Below are 12777 nucleotides of genomic sequence, written 5' to 3' on the forward strand. Positions count from 1 at the left end.
AAAAGAGTCCCACGGCAAGCTCATGATACCCTCCTTCAAGAATGTCCTCTACGCGAGCATAGCCCTCCGGGTAGCCTTGATTCTTTACAGTGAATGGCATGATGCCAGGTCCATCGTCAAGTACACAGACGTCGACTATCGCGTTTTCACGGATGCAGCCCGTTTCATCCTCCAGCCAAGCGCGGCTAACAGGGCACGAGGACCAATACTCAACCAACTTGCTTTAGGAGAGTAAGTACCTGACTTTACTGCAAGCCGACCCCTTGCAGCGTTCTGACCCGAGCAGTCCCTACGCCAGAGACACCTACCGCTACACACCGCTCCTCGCCCTGATACTCACTCCCAACATCTTCCTTCACCCTTCCTTTGGCAAATATGTTTTCGCTGCCTGCGATATCCTCAATGGTCTTATCATCTATAACGTACTCGTGAACCATATTCTCACAACGGATCCGGAACAAGAGAAAACGGATTCGACATTAATTGCCAAGATGAAAACACAGGCGACATTGTACACGGCCATCCATCTTCTCAATCCTATGGTGTTTTCCATCTCAACTCGGGGATCATCTGAATCCTTACTCTTGGCTTTTGTTCTCCTCACTCTTCATGCCCTTCTTAACGACCGCTGGACTATCGCAGCCATATTTTTGGGATTGAGTACTCATTGGAAAATCTACCCCGTCATATATGGTGTAAGCTCTGTGTGTCTCATCGGCTCCCTCAGCTCGCATTCCAAACATAAGAGCGGTGGCTTGACGGGTTGGTTGAAAATGGTCGTGAATCTGCGGACCGTGAGTTTTGCTCTCGTCAGTGCTGGAACATTTCTTCTCCTCGGAGGTTTTTGTTATGCCATGTAGGTTATTTCCTCCTTTATGGCACCCTTTATTCCAAGGCTTAACCACTCTTTTAGCTGGGGATATCCTTTTCTTTACGAATCCTACCTCTATCACCTGCACCGACTTGATCATCGACATAATTTCTCTCCATACTTCTATCCAACGTATCTCAGCTACCCTTCTCTGGATACACAATCAGCTCCTCCTACGGCCTCCCCCTCCGCATGGAATACCATGCTTGAGTCACCACTAACGTCTTTCTTCCCTCAACTTATCCTTTCACTTGGGACGGGCCTTCTCTCCAGCTACACCAAAGCCGACCTGCCATTCTCTTGGTTCGTTCAGACCTGCTGTTTTGTCATATTCAATAAAGTCTGCACATCACAGTACTTTTTATGGTATCTCCTTTTTTTGCCTTTCCTTCTCCCAAACCTCCGCATGTCACGCGTAAAGGCATTTGCATGTATAGGTGTCTGGATTGGCGTACAAGCATCATGGCTCAGCGAAGCTTACAAGTTAGAGTTCCTAGGACAGGACGTGTTTTTGAGCTTATGGTACCGTAGTTTGGTTTATGTTATCGGTAATTGTTGGGTTTTAGTCACTATGATGCTGTCCTACAAGGCGGTCGTCGAATAATGGACCTCACTACACTTAATAAATGTGCCCGAAAGACGATTTACTGTCGCAATGGACTAGGAAATATATACAGTGATGGTAATACATATTAAACGTGCTGGTGATTGTAAGTAGTAGATATGTTAATAAAATGCGGAGGGAATTAAAGGGAAACCGAAAGACCCGTGGAAAGGGAATACGTCGGGACGAAAGTAGACCGTAGAAAGCCACAGGACCATTATCGATCTGATCCATTGGAAGATAGTGTAACGCCGCTATTCCGTCCTCAAGCGGACCTATCAACATGTGATGATGGTATGGGTGCGTCTGTAGAGTAATGGTGTTTCGCCAAGGCATCGCCAGCGAGCAGCCCGGAAATTTCTTCGGCTGTTCCAGCTTCTATAGCTGTGGAGCTCTTGTTCTTAGCGTGTTGCCTCTTATGCTTCGGTTTGTACAAGAATGATTGTATAACGATCGTGATATCAAACATCAGTGTCCCGGCACTTCCTAATAGATAGCTGCAAATAATGCTCAACAGACGAAATGTGCTAAGAAAGAAGCAGCAAAAACGCACGGTATACTTTGTCTCAAAAACTCTGTGGATCTTGGTGGGGGAAGGTAGAGGTTAGGAGAAGAAAGTATAGATGCGACGTAGAACACATTTCCGAGAAATGCGAACACAAAGAGGTACATCGATAAACCCTGAAACGAATCCATCGATTAGCTTGTTCCTCGCTTCCGTTATTATGGCGCGATGCTCACCTCTACTGATTTTCTGACGTACTAGGGGTAACGAAGCGTTAATATAGGTGAAGCGAACAGGCAGGCCCCGCTCACATTTTTCCATATTTGCGGTAATCGAGATGTCAGGTAAAGTGTGGTGCATAACCACGCAAACATACGGCCCAGAATACGCTCGGTGAAATGGTGAGGTTCATGAGAAGGTGGTTCGATAGGTGGGGTATTTTGGTTTTCAAATGATAAGAATATCCCGTTTGCTTCAATACTTTGTCCTTGTAATACCATGGTGGGCTCAAACGCGAAGGCCGTAACTGGCGTCGTGGCATCTTGCGTGTGGGTCGCTGAAAGTACTCTGCCAACATTCATTGGAGTCTTTATATCTAAATCTGCACGGTTCCTGGCGATTGTTCCGACACCAAACAGTGCCCAGGCACCCAAAAACACCATTGTTGCACTCCTCTTTCCCGCTCTCGAATTTCTACGTGCTTCAGCCATCGAAGGCGAGAACGTCGAATCGGGTATTGTCGCCTCCGGGTCTCCAGCCGGATCTTCTGGATTTCGTCCCAACGATCTTCCTCGCGTCACGTAAGCCAGAGGTGTATGCGATATGACTGAAGACGCGATGGTTGATAATCCACCAACACTCCTTGGTCGCGATGAGTGTCTCTCCACACTCCACGAAACGCGCCTCTTTCCTGTCGCCCGACCACCTTCGGAGTGGAAGCTATCGGCTAGGCCTGAAGCACCGTATCCGTGAATATCGGTTTCGGACTGTTCTTGATGTGTACTTGACGCATAAGGTCCTTCGGAGTGAAGTAGGTCCGATCGCCGGTTGTCCGGCTCCCGCTGTGCTGCCAGGGCGGCGGCGGCGGCAACGTTAGCTGCGACGATAGAAAGAGTGCGGTAACGGGTTGTAACTTTATCGAGGGAGCCATGGCTGGTAGTCACAGTTTGAGGATAAGTGGTGGGCGGGAGGCGTGGCCGGGGTTTCGACAGAAATTCATAATGAATATACTGGACGAGGAGAGCAGAGTCTATGAAGACAAAATAGGTTGCGAGGTATGTCTAAGGTGCGATAGTCAGCAAATGTAGCACCCAGATATACGGAGAAGCCAACTTGAAAGGGGAGCTGATGAGTGAGTATACAGCCCATAAAATTGGAGAAATCGCCTGTGATGATGCTGGTATGGACGGTGTTTACCAAGCAAGAGAAAATGTAGGCATACCGAGGAACCAATTGGCAAGGAAAGGCAGGGCGAGACCATCACACGATTGTCTTCGGAAGTTTTCGACGACCTGACTGTTGGATGTATTGGGCGGCTGCAAGGTCGAGGCAGAGAAAATAGCTCACGGTAATTGTGCGCCCAGCCAGCACGCTATGGAAGTGTAGCCAAGAAGTTCACTGAGGAGGGCGGTGCCATGCATGGGGGTAAGAGGAAAGAGAGCACTTAATTTAGCATCACATGGGAAACCCTTTATTGCTGATCGCTTCAAGCACCGAGTGACATGCCTACTCACTACTCAACTTGAGTATCGTGGATACTATCCACACCATCCACTACATCTCCTTTTCTGGTTCAGAGTCTTATCGGCGGCACCCTTATCGCGCTGTTTAGCAGGTGGTAGTGGGACATTCCTCCTTATCAGTGTGACCTACCGTCTGAAGCCACTTCAGTTTCGCTTTCGGATGTTCGGAATTCCGTTGACTCATTTCCCACGTATGATGCCGCAGAGCAGTTGTTGTAGAAACCTTCATATTTCTTTATCCCCGATTTTTTACTGAATAAGGCGGAGTTGCGCTTTCCTCTGACATACTGTTGCACGCAGTATTCAAATTTCTTTCATCGTCATTCTGACTCGGAGAATTTTCCCCCACAGATGACGGAAAAGTTCAAATTTTCAGGTACTATCATGATTCATAATACCTCATGGGCACGATATCTACGCGACATATCTATGCGACAGGCGACTTTTCTGGCTTCTCTGGAGCAGTTGACGCTGGTGCAGACTCCTCGGAAGCACTGGCTTTTCTCTTCTCTTCTTGTGCCATGCGACGGGCCTCCTCATGGATGTCATGAACCTGTTTGGTGCTTTCAGTATAGAAAGCCATGACTCTTTGCCCGAGGGGGGAGGCAATCGCTTTTTCGTAATACTGAAATGATCTCTTTGTGAATATCATGCTCTAAGAAGCACGAAATGGACGTACGTCATGAGCAGTTTTAGAAATTCCCTTTTGCTCATCGATGGCTTTGGCTTGTTTGATCTGTTCCTCGACCTTAGCTTGGACTGTGCCTGTTACCGTATGCTCCGCTCCAAAGGCACGTTCGCCAAGACGACTATTTAGTCCATTGAAATATGTCAGACAGCTCTTCGAAATTCCCTGTTTTTCTAAAATCGAGTTGAAGAAGTGTACCAAGTAATATAGTGGACCACGTACGGTCAATGTCAATGGCTCGTTGGAGAATCCTGTCAGAAAGAGAATATCCTTTCGCCAAGTATTCCGCAGCAACTAATATCAAGCATGAGTTCGATTTCCGATAATGCTGTTATTTAGCCACGAACTAGCTGCTCGAGGCTTGTCTGCTTGATCTATATGGTCGCCACCTGTTTCTTCGCTGGTTGTTGCCTGTTGTAGATGGTCGTCTTCCTTTACAACATCAGATGTGACTGAGAGTGAGGCATTGTCCAGATTGCCACCATTCAGCTAAGAATGTTGAGTTCCGATAAAATTGTAACAATGAGTAATAGCGCACCATAAGGGCTGTCCTGGCTGCGGACAATTTCTCAAACCTGATTGTTGCAGTAGATGAATCCTTTTCTCGCTCAATTTTCTTAATTCTTTAGGTACATCAGCAAGTGGTGAGGTATTACCTCCAGATTACTTACGAGCCACAAAAGCTAGATCGAGCGAGTAAGTGAGCTGCTTTGCAGACGACGATGATATTTAGAAAACTCACGCAAAAAAGTCATTAAGCTGTTCATCGGTCGTAGTGGATGCGATGTTGGAGACCTATGAATTCAAGGTGAAAAAGACCGCAGGCTCGTAGCGATTACACGCTTACCTTTACTGGATAACTCGTCATGTTTAAGAGTGCAGAGGGTAGGAAAGATTGCATTCGACCGTCTCAGCGTCAGCTCGCCAGCGTATATAGATTTGAGAATCGTGACGTCATGACACTCCGCAGGCTCCCTGGGCTCCCTTGCCCGCGTTTCCCAGGCCCGCAGCTGGTTGACTTCAGACCTGATGTAGGTCCATGTTTGCGATCTGTTTGCGACATCAACGTCATACAGACTGATCACATGTAGCCAATCTCTTGCATGTCGCGACCTCAAGGCAAAAAGCGTTCGGCGACCACGATAGACGCATCCAGAGACCTCAGCTCGGCGTCAACTCCTGCTTCTTCCCGCCGCGCTGCAAAAAAAACTCGTTTTGTAGAACCAGATGATGACCCAACGAACTTTGCCGAACAAGTCGACTCGGCTCTGGAAGGTCCCTCCCGCAGACGTGCAGTTAAAACAGAGGGTTATGACTCTGATTCTAGTGATGACGGCCAAGGTGTCGTATTTTCCAGACGGAAAGACGACGAAATGGAGGACGACCTAGAAGGAGGTGAAGATGACATGTTTGCTGCAGCTGAGAAAGCTGCACCTGCTAGTTCCAACGGTCCAGGTCATGATAGTTCCAAGAAGGGAGAGGAAAACTTCATGAGATTGGGAGATATCGAGGGTCAAGAGTTTGGTAGAGATGGATCTGAAGATGATGACGACGAAGTCCAGGAAGAGGATGAGCCAGAAGACGAAGATGATGCAGAGAGACGCAAAAAGGCGGGCATGGGATACGAGTTGTCTTCGTTTAACATGCGCGAGGAGATGGAAGAAGGCAAGTTTACCGCGGATGGAATGTATGTTCGAACTTTCGACCCCCACGGTGTCCATGACCGGTGGATGGACGGACTCAGCGACAAAGAGATTAAACTTGCACGGAAAAGGAAGAGACACCAAGAGAAAGTCCAGAGACAGAAGCAAGAGGACGAGGAACGAGAGTTGAGAGAGAGTGGCGGCAAGGAAATGATGCAGCAACAACTCCTTCCTTACCTTAAGAAAAGCGAAACTGTACTCGAAGCTTTGCAACGGCTGGGTGTAGAAGCAAAAAGGAAGCAAGCCAAGTCTAAAAAGTGCGTTGCTTTTTTGTGCAGCCATTCACAACAAGATCCAACCTATGGCTTTCAGAGCTCTCAAGTCGGATGCAATGGTCACTGACGCGTCCCAGGATAAACCTCCCCCCACAGATATTGAGCTCATTACTCATCTGGCATCCAACCTCATGTCGCTTGGTGACACAGACATCTACTCCAGAACCTACGAAGAGCTTATTCGGGACGTCAGACGATCTGGCATTGTTAATCAAGACTGGGAGCCTCCCTCTTCCGATGTCAAATATGAATATAGATGGGACACCCCAGGCGCAGATCACTCCCAGACTTTTGGCCCATTCTCAGAAGAAGAGATGCACTTGTGGTATAAAGCATCCTACTTCGGTCAGGCGGGTGAAAAGGTCAAAATTCGAGTCGTAGGTGGCGAATGGGCAACTTGGGATGAATTACTTGGATAGCCAATTGACCTACTAATGCTAACGTGGGTGTAATGCATCGATATCCCTATGTACACTGTAGCTACAATGTAAAAAGTGAGGGCAGTCTGTGATATGAGAAAAGGGCAGCAACGGAAGATTAATCATGAAGGTTCTAATGCATAGTTCAGTGGCTAATGTATTGGAAAACGAAGGAAATATCGGGTAGCCCGACCTCCGCACGGAGCAGATCGTCATGATTATTCTTTAATTCACCATTCGTAAAGTGGTTCCATCTGCAAGTTAGTTAGTATTAGTCGTCAGGCCGAATCGTTTGTCCAACTGCTAGCTTACGTGCTGGCATCGCCATAAAGTAACGCAGGTGATTTAATAATTTGTTTTCCGTCCTTACAACGTTTGCATTTGAAGGTTTCGTGTGTATCGCAGAGTGTCTTCTCGTTGAATGTAAACAATTGCCGAAGAGCATCTACCGAAAAGTGGCGCTCCGTATCTTCTTTTTCGTCGACCACGGCTGACGATAACGCTTGTTTATTTGCTTGCCGCTGAAAAATCTTCTCCTCTATGGTACCCGTGGATATGAAGCGGTATACGAAACCTGTGAAAAGGACCGGAATCAACAAACATCGTCAAGGTAATATGGCATTCGTTTTACACTCTTTCTTCTGCCCGTCACGCCACACACGAGCAAGCGCTTGCTGATCAGCAGCGGGGTTCCAATCTGGAGGAATGGTCAATCATATGGACAAGGGATGGAGAGGACCTCGTAGATACCAGGATCGAATAGTATCAGTCGGTTGGCGCCAATCAAATTAATACCACATCCACCAGCTTTGCTACTCAACAGAAAAATGAACTCTTTGCCATTTGGATCATTGAATTGGTCAACGAGTTTCTGACGTTTGTTGATCGTCATTTTTCCATCGAGCCGGAAGAATCCGTACCTAAAAAATAATTAGTATGCCAGTAGAGTACAAAGTTGAACATGAACCTACTTCTTATTCCGACAAAGCTTTTCGAATAAATCGAGAGTCTGGGTGTAGTTACTAATCAAGACAATCTTGTCGTTCGACTCGGCTCGGATTCGATGCAGGAACCTAATGCTAATCAGCCCACACATCATCTCCAGTCAATGACGAGAGTATCATGCCTCTCTAAAACGATGAATTTTCCGCCCCATTCAGACCTAACAGCAGGGTTCCTGTCGCCTCCTCGTCCGCCTCCACCTTTCGTGCCAGTGTAGTCAGGAGGAAGTAAGTTCTCTGAGCCTTTCAGTTCACTCGGAAGATCCAAAAGATCAGGGTGGTTGCACAGCTTTTTGAGGAGATTGATGGCCTTGAGAGGCTGAGATTCAGTTCCGCGGAGCAGAGCCTTTATATCCGGAGAAGTGATAAATAAGCGGTACAGCGAGAGCTGGAAGTCAGATAGATGGCAAAAAACGACATGTTCATATTTGACGGGAACTGCGTTGGGTGCGAGTTAACAATGCACCGCTCAACCTCTGCTACAACTCACGATATTTCGAGAGCAGATCGTTGGTCCGACGAATAATGAACTTCATGACAAGTGATCCTAATTCCTTGAGCTTCTTTTCACTTTGGGCTTTGTTTTCATCGCTGGCAAGAGCATCACGTCCCCGAATGATAGCGTGCTCGAAATTCTTGCGAAAGTCGTTCTTCGAGCCCAAGAAATTAGGGTTAGCGAAGTTCAGGAGGGAAAAATACTCAGAAAGATCGTTCTATGATACCTGGTTCAGCCGCTTCATTGTCCTTCAAAGAACTTCGTACCTGAACGGGTGTACCAGTCAAAATAACACGCCGCTTGACGTCCAAGCTAGTCAAAGCTTGGAAAGTCTGGTTATCTAGTTATGCAGTCAAATTTGGTTTCCCAGCCTCAGAAACGGTATCCAGCTTGCCAGAGTTTTTCAGACGGTGCCCCTCGTCACAGAGAAGTAAACCAATGGTGCAGCTGGCGAGATGGGCAGTCACACTTCTTAGAGTTTCGTAAGAGATAATCATGACTGTGGATGATCCAATCAGACCGACGCCAAATTGTCGTCACAATACTGCACCTGGTTGAGTGACGTTTCTACCTCGAGCAGAAACCCATCTTTGAAGTTTTGGCAAAAGCTCCGCCTTTCCGCCTTTATTGTCAACGGCTAGAGGTGTAACAGCATCCTTGCCAAGCCATTTTACTAATCCAAATTAGCCCGTTTCGTAAATGGAAATGATCGGCACGCACTAAGCTCATTGGCCCAGTTCTTGACCAAACTGGAAGGACACACTATGATACACTTCTCAATGGTGGGTTTACCTGCGTGGGGAGATTGTTTAAGTAATGTCCACATGAGGGCAATGCACTGTAAAGTTTTTCCGAGACCCATCTCATCAGCCATGATACAGCCATATTGATTATCCACTATCATGCCCGTCGTGCATTTGTACAGGAACTAGAGCAATTCAGCACCATGCCTTAGACAAGTAAGCAGCGACTTGCCTGCACCCCTTCGACTTGGTGTGGTCGTAGAACTTTGGATAGTCGTGGATCAATAACAACAGGAACCTTTGGCGTCTTCTCCTTTGGCCCCCCTTCTCCGAGTAGTTTTCTCAAACTTTTATGGGGGTTGTACATCCCAATGGTCTTGGTTCTAACTTCTTCTTCCGCTTTTGCTTTTGCTTCCTCTGCCTCCCTTTCTTTTTTTTCCTCGTCAGTCTCTCGATCATCAACTGTGGGATCGAATAGCACGATAGCATGGTCTTCCATCGGATCATGTAAAGGTCTTGGTATGACCTTAGCCAGGGGTCGAATACCCAAGGAAATATTCGAGAGGACGGGCATAAGAAATGAACCATCCTTGCTCTGCATGGAAGGCAATGAAAACCGACGATTGATAACCTGGTCGAAGGCCTTCGGCTTGAAAACAGGGTATTGTTTTTGCCTCGCAAGTAGTTCGTCCTCATTATTGTAATTGAAATCTTTGTCGTTTTTCTTTTTCTTCTTTTTGGAACCTCCGCCTGTATCCGAGTCAGTATCGGCGTCACCTTGCTGACCCGCATAGGAAACCCGCTTCCGTTTTCGCTGAGGTTGCTCTCGCCCCAAAGATTTTGAAAACGTTGGGGCCTTGAAGGGGAGATTCACACGGACACTCTCCTGAAGTCTATCGACAACCTTTCCATCAGTAGTGGTTGGTCGTCGTTTAAGCATGAACGTGAGGACGATGGGGAAGGGCGACTCGGTTGGCCAAACAAATATCATCAATGCACGACGCGTTAATTGGCTCACGTGTTCGTGAAACGAAATCACGCCGCGGATCCAGTTCGTCGCGACACGGCAAGCTAGGCGCGATGCACAGAATAAAATTCACCTGGCAAGTAGTAGACAATGTTTGAGTACTGGATACGCAGCAAGCACACAAGATTAAATCGAGATATTGATTACACGGTGAGAATACGCATGAGGAGAAGCATCTACGAAAGCACGGGAAATGTCCATCAGAACATGCAGTGCACATACTAAGGCGTCGCATCGTCCGAGACAGAAAAAATGTACTGAGACCACATGACGTTATCCGCGTGGTTAGCGGCATTTGCAAAGTCAGAATGATTTTCGATAGAGACATGGGAGACAAGCACAGCTTCCGCTGAAACAAGATTCGAAGGAATGTTCAGCTTCTGAGTAAAAACACTATTGGTTGAAGAGCAGAAAACTAGTAGATCTCCAACAATCGGCGCTAGAAACTGGCGAAAAATCAGTTAGAACTTTAGTTTGTCGATAGCCTTGAAGAACGTGAACTCAACCAGTTCTTCGCCAAGAAGGCGTTTCTTGAAATGCCGAAAATTCATACGACTTATTTCTGTCGCTTCTTGAGTCAGCACAGCACGAGAAAAAGAACCTCTTGACCGTAAAGTTCCAAGCAAGTCTACAGCGTGACGGCCGTAATAGAATTTTCCTGGTGGACCTCGCTGGGATAGAGTAGATTTAGGGAGGGTATGAGACGAGACAGCATCGATTAGAAGAATTGGCATGGAAACAGATGAGTCAAGGTTGACTTGGAAAGGTATTGACCTGGGCAGAGATACTATGAAGGACGTAGATGACTTCTAAAAAGACTGGCGTACGCATCGTCAAAAATTTCACTAGTTACATGGGACGATATATCGGATCCCAGCCCTCTACAAAGTCATAAGCCATGATGACAAACTTATAGTGATATTGTCACTTACAGCGGCCCAAAAATGGTTGAACGCGTCCATACAGTGTTCTCTGTGCTACCAGTCGTAGTTGGAAAAAGATTGCTTTCAATGACAAAGTTCAAGCCGCTAATAGAGAAACATGAACATGGATATTCTGGGTCGAAGTAACCATTCAAACCCACCTTTTCCCTGACTCTAAGATCGGGTCTTCTACACCAGACATCTCTTGGGTTTGATGTTCGGGTAAAGCAGTTGAGCTGGAGGAGATATCGACAGACTGTGACAGGTCTTCAGATACTGGCAGGTTCAAAGACGTTTCCGCATCTAGATCCATCTCAACTACTTTTTCAACACTGCTCTCGTGGATCCTGAATTTCTTGACTTTGTTGGTTTGCCGCTTCTCCGTGTTCTTGTTCAGTGGTGTTGACCGTATTAGCAAGCCATCAGACGATCGTCCTGGTCCAGGCTTCGATCGTCTTCGTGCCTGGGGAGACGCCTGGGGAGACGCCCCGTTGGATTTATTTGTTCCATGACCGGGGATAGACGCATGATATTCTTGTAGGATCTCTACTAATGGGTTGACATATCGAGGCTTGGGCTTGCGAGAGGATAAGGTAGAAGCGTGCTTGACCGAGGGTGACTGCTCGTCGGTAACAAGGGCACTACTGTTTATTGGGGGAAGCACATCAGCTTCTGCGTCAACCTGCGGCCCTACATCGGATGGTTGTTCCTGCGGGGGCGACTGAGGTAAAAATACATCAGCCGGCCTGACTCTACTCGGAGACCCTGCTTCGGTGAGAAGTAGATTTGGTTTGCTACTGAACTTCTGCAGAGCAGACCGTGGTCGTTTGAGAGAGTGCTCATCATCGTTATCTGTCATCTCGTCGTCGTCTCTCTTGCGTACGCGTGAAGACGACGGTGGTGTTGATTTTGAAATAGTATTATCAACCTCTTGAAATGTATCTTCAGCCAGCGAATGTTCCTTTCCTTTGCCCTTTCCTTCTAGACCACGGTTCAAATCTAGGTGTCAAGAACACACAAGTAAACGCACTTTTAGGCGGCCCGACGGGCATAAATACCTCTCCTTCACTGAAGTACCTCACGTTACGATAGTCTCGGCCACCTGTATCGGCACGCTTCCAAAAGTGCGCTAACGTTTCCTCGGAACCTGCTAAATTCTCTAGAGGTTCCCAACTAAAAATCGAGTAAAGACCAAATAAGCACTATCATTCGGCGCGACAACTCACGTATCGTCTTCGCGCGAGTATCCTTTCCACTAAGATTGTTTTAGTCAATCATGAGCGAGCACTGAAGAAACCGGTACATTACTCGAACTCGAAACTTCTGTACAATTTGTTTTGAATCAGACGCGACAATCATTTGACGTTCAGTATTAGACATATACGCACCCACAACAGTTTGGGTTTGCGACCTTTATGGCGAGCATTTTCGACTCGTGCTTCCAATATCGACTCTACAGGGTCAATTTAACCTTTCAATGATCGTCACAGGACAAAGGGCGACGCACCGATCTCATACTCTTCTTCGTCGGACATGTTAAAGTGGCTGAGGAAGCGCTTGATCCCGAAGTCCAACTTGGGTTTGAGCGATATATTTATATTGATTATTCACGGAAAAAGTCAAGTTTGACAAGCAAGTACAAATAAATATATTCGGTTGAATTTCGGAAGCTCAAGTGCTCAAGCGCTCAAGCGCTCAAGGCTTGTAGCGCCACTATGGTTTGCCACAGTTTAGCCCACTCTTTTGGTCTTTTGGGCGACCCTCCGAGCCCCTTCTCTTT

The 12777-nt window shown here is 47.0% G+C and overlaps 6 protein-coding genes across 6 annotated transcripts; 2 read left to right on the forward strand and 4 right to left on the reverse strand.

Annotated features, from left to right (window-relative positions):
- Positions 1 to 10: 10 nt before the first annotated feature.
- On the forward strand, positions 11 to 1475 carry AGABI2DRAFT_199256 (hypothetical protein; the record flags this gene model as incomplete). The annotated part of the gene is made up of 3 exons (XM_006457987.1): positions 11 to 231; positions 287 to 856; positions 914 to 1475. The coding sequence occupies exons 1-3, from the start codon at positions 23 to 25 to the stop codon at positions 1473 to 1475; spliced, it is 1341 nt and encodes a 446-aa protein (XP_006458050.1). The 5' UTR covers positions 11 to 22.
- Positions 1476 to 1493: 18 nt separating this feature from the next.
- Positions 1494 to 3621, reverse strand: AGABI2DRAFT_190426 (hypothetical protein; the record flags this gene model as incomplete). The annotated part of the gene is made up of 7 exons (XM_006457988.1): positions 1494 to 1972; positions 2029 to 2156; positions 2217 to 2237; positions 2292 to 3260; positions 3313 to 3365; positions 3422 to 3495; positions 3547 to 3621. Coding segments are annotated over 7 exons (1552 nt in total), but the record flags the coding sequence as incomplete, so codon positions are not given.
- A 528-nt stretch (positions 3622 to 4149) lies between these two features.
- AGABI2DRAFT_148555 (hypothetical protein) lies at positions 4150 to 5278 on the reverse strand (the record flags this gene model as incomplete). Its single annotated transcript, XM_006457989.1, has 7 exons — positions 4150 to 4347; positions 4402 to 4583; positions 4633 to 4704; positions 4758 to 4899; positions 4949 to 5033; positions 5153 to 5205; positions 5258 to 5278. 7 exons carry the CDS (start codon positions 5276 to 5278, stop codon positions 4150 to 4152), a joined length of 753 nt encoding a protein of 250 aa, XP_006458052.1.
- Positions 5279 to 5501: 223 nt separating this feature from the next.
- AGABI2DRAFT_190428 (hypothetical protein) lies at positions 5502 to 6992 on the forward strand. Its single transcript, XM_006457990.1, has 2 exons — positions 5502 to 6370; positions 6426 to 6992. Exons 1-2 carry the CDS (start codon positions 5514 to 5516, stop codon positions 6805 to 6807), a joined length of 1239 nt encoding a protein of 412 aa, XP_006458053.1. The 5' UTR covers positions 5502 to 5513; the 3' UTR covers positions 6808 to 6992.
- Positions 6953 to 10019, reverse strand: AGABI2DRAFT_183150 (hypothetical protein; the record flags this gene model as incomplete). Its single annotated transcript, XM_006457991.1, has 12 exons — positions 9280 to 10019; positions 9025 to 9232; positions 8855 to 8977; positions 8699 to 8803; positions 8571 to 8644; positions 8299 to 8521; positions 7934 to 8246; positions 7779 to 7880; positions 7558 to 7727; positions 7439 to 7504; positions 7120 to 7381; positions 6953 to 7061 (listed from the first exon to the last, which is right to left on the reverse strand). Exons 1-12 carry the CDS (start codon positions 9985 to 9987, stop codon positions 6953 to 6955), a joined length of 2463 nt encoding a protein of 820 aa, XP_006458054.1. The 5' UTR covers positions 9988 to 10019.
- Positions 10020 to 10535: 516 nt separating this feature from the next.
- Positions 10536 to 12532, reverse strand: AGABI2DRAFT_115074 (hypothetical protein; the record flags this gene model as incomplete). Its single annotated transcript, XM_006457992.1, has 9 exons — positions 10536 to 10848; positions 10902 to 10955; positions 11007 to 11102; positions 11159 to 11978; positions 12028 to 12170; positions 12224 to 12252; positions 12306 to 12320; positions 12386 to 12450; positions 12505 to 12532. 9 exons carry the CDS (start codon positions 12530 to 12532, stop codon positions 10536 to 10538), a joined length of 1563 nt encoding a protein of 520 aa, XP_006458055.1.
- Between the last annotated feature and the right edge of the window lie 245 nt (positions 12533 to 12777).

The sequence above is a fragment of the Agaricus bisporus genome (assembly GCF_000300575.1).
Source record: "Agaricus bisporus var. bisporus H97 unplaced genomic scaffold AGABI2scaffold_2, whole genome shotgun sequence".
Lineage (NCBI taxonomy): Eukaryota > Fungi > Basidiomycota > Agaricomycetes > Agaricales > Agaricaceae > Agaricus > Agaricus bisporus.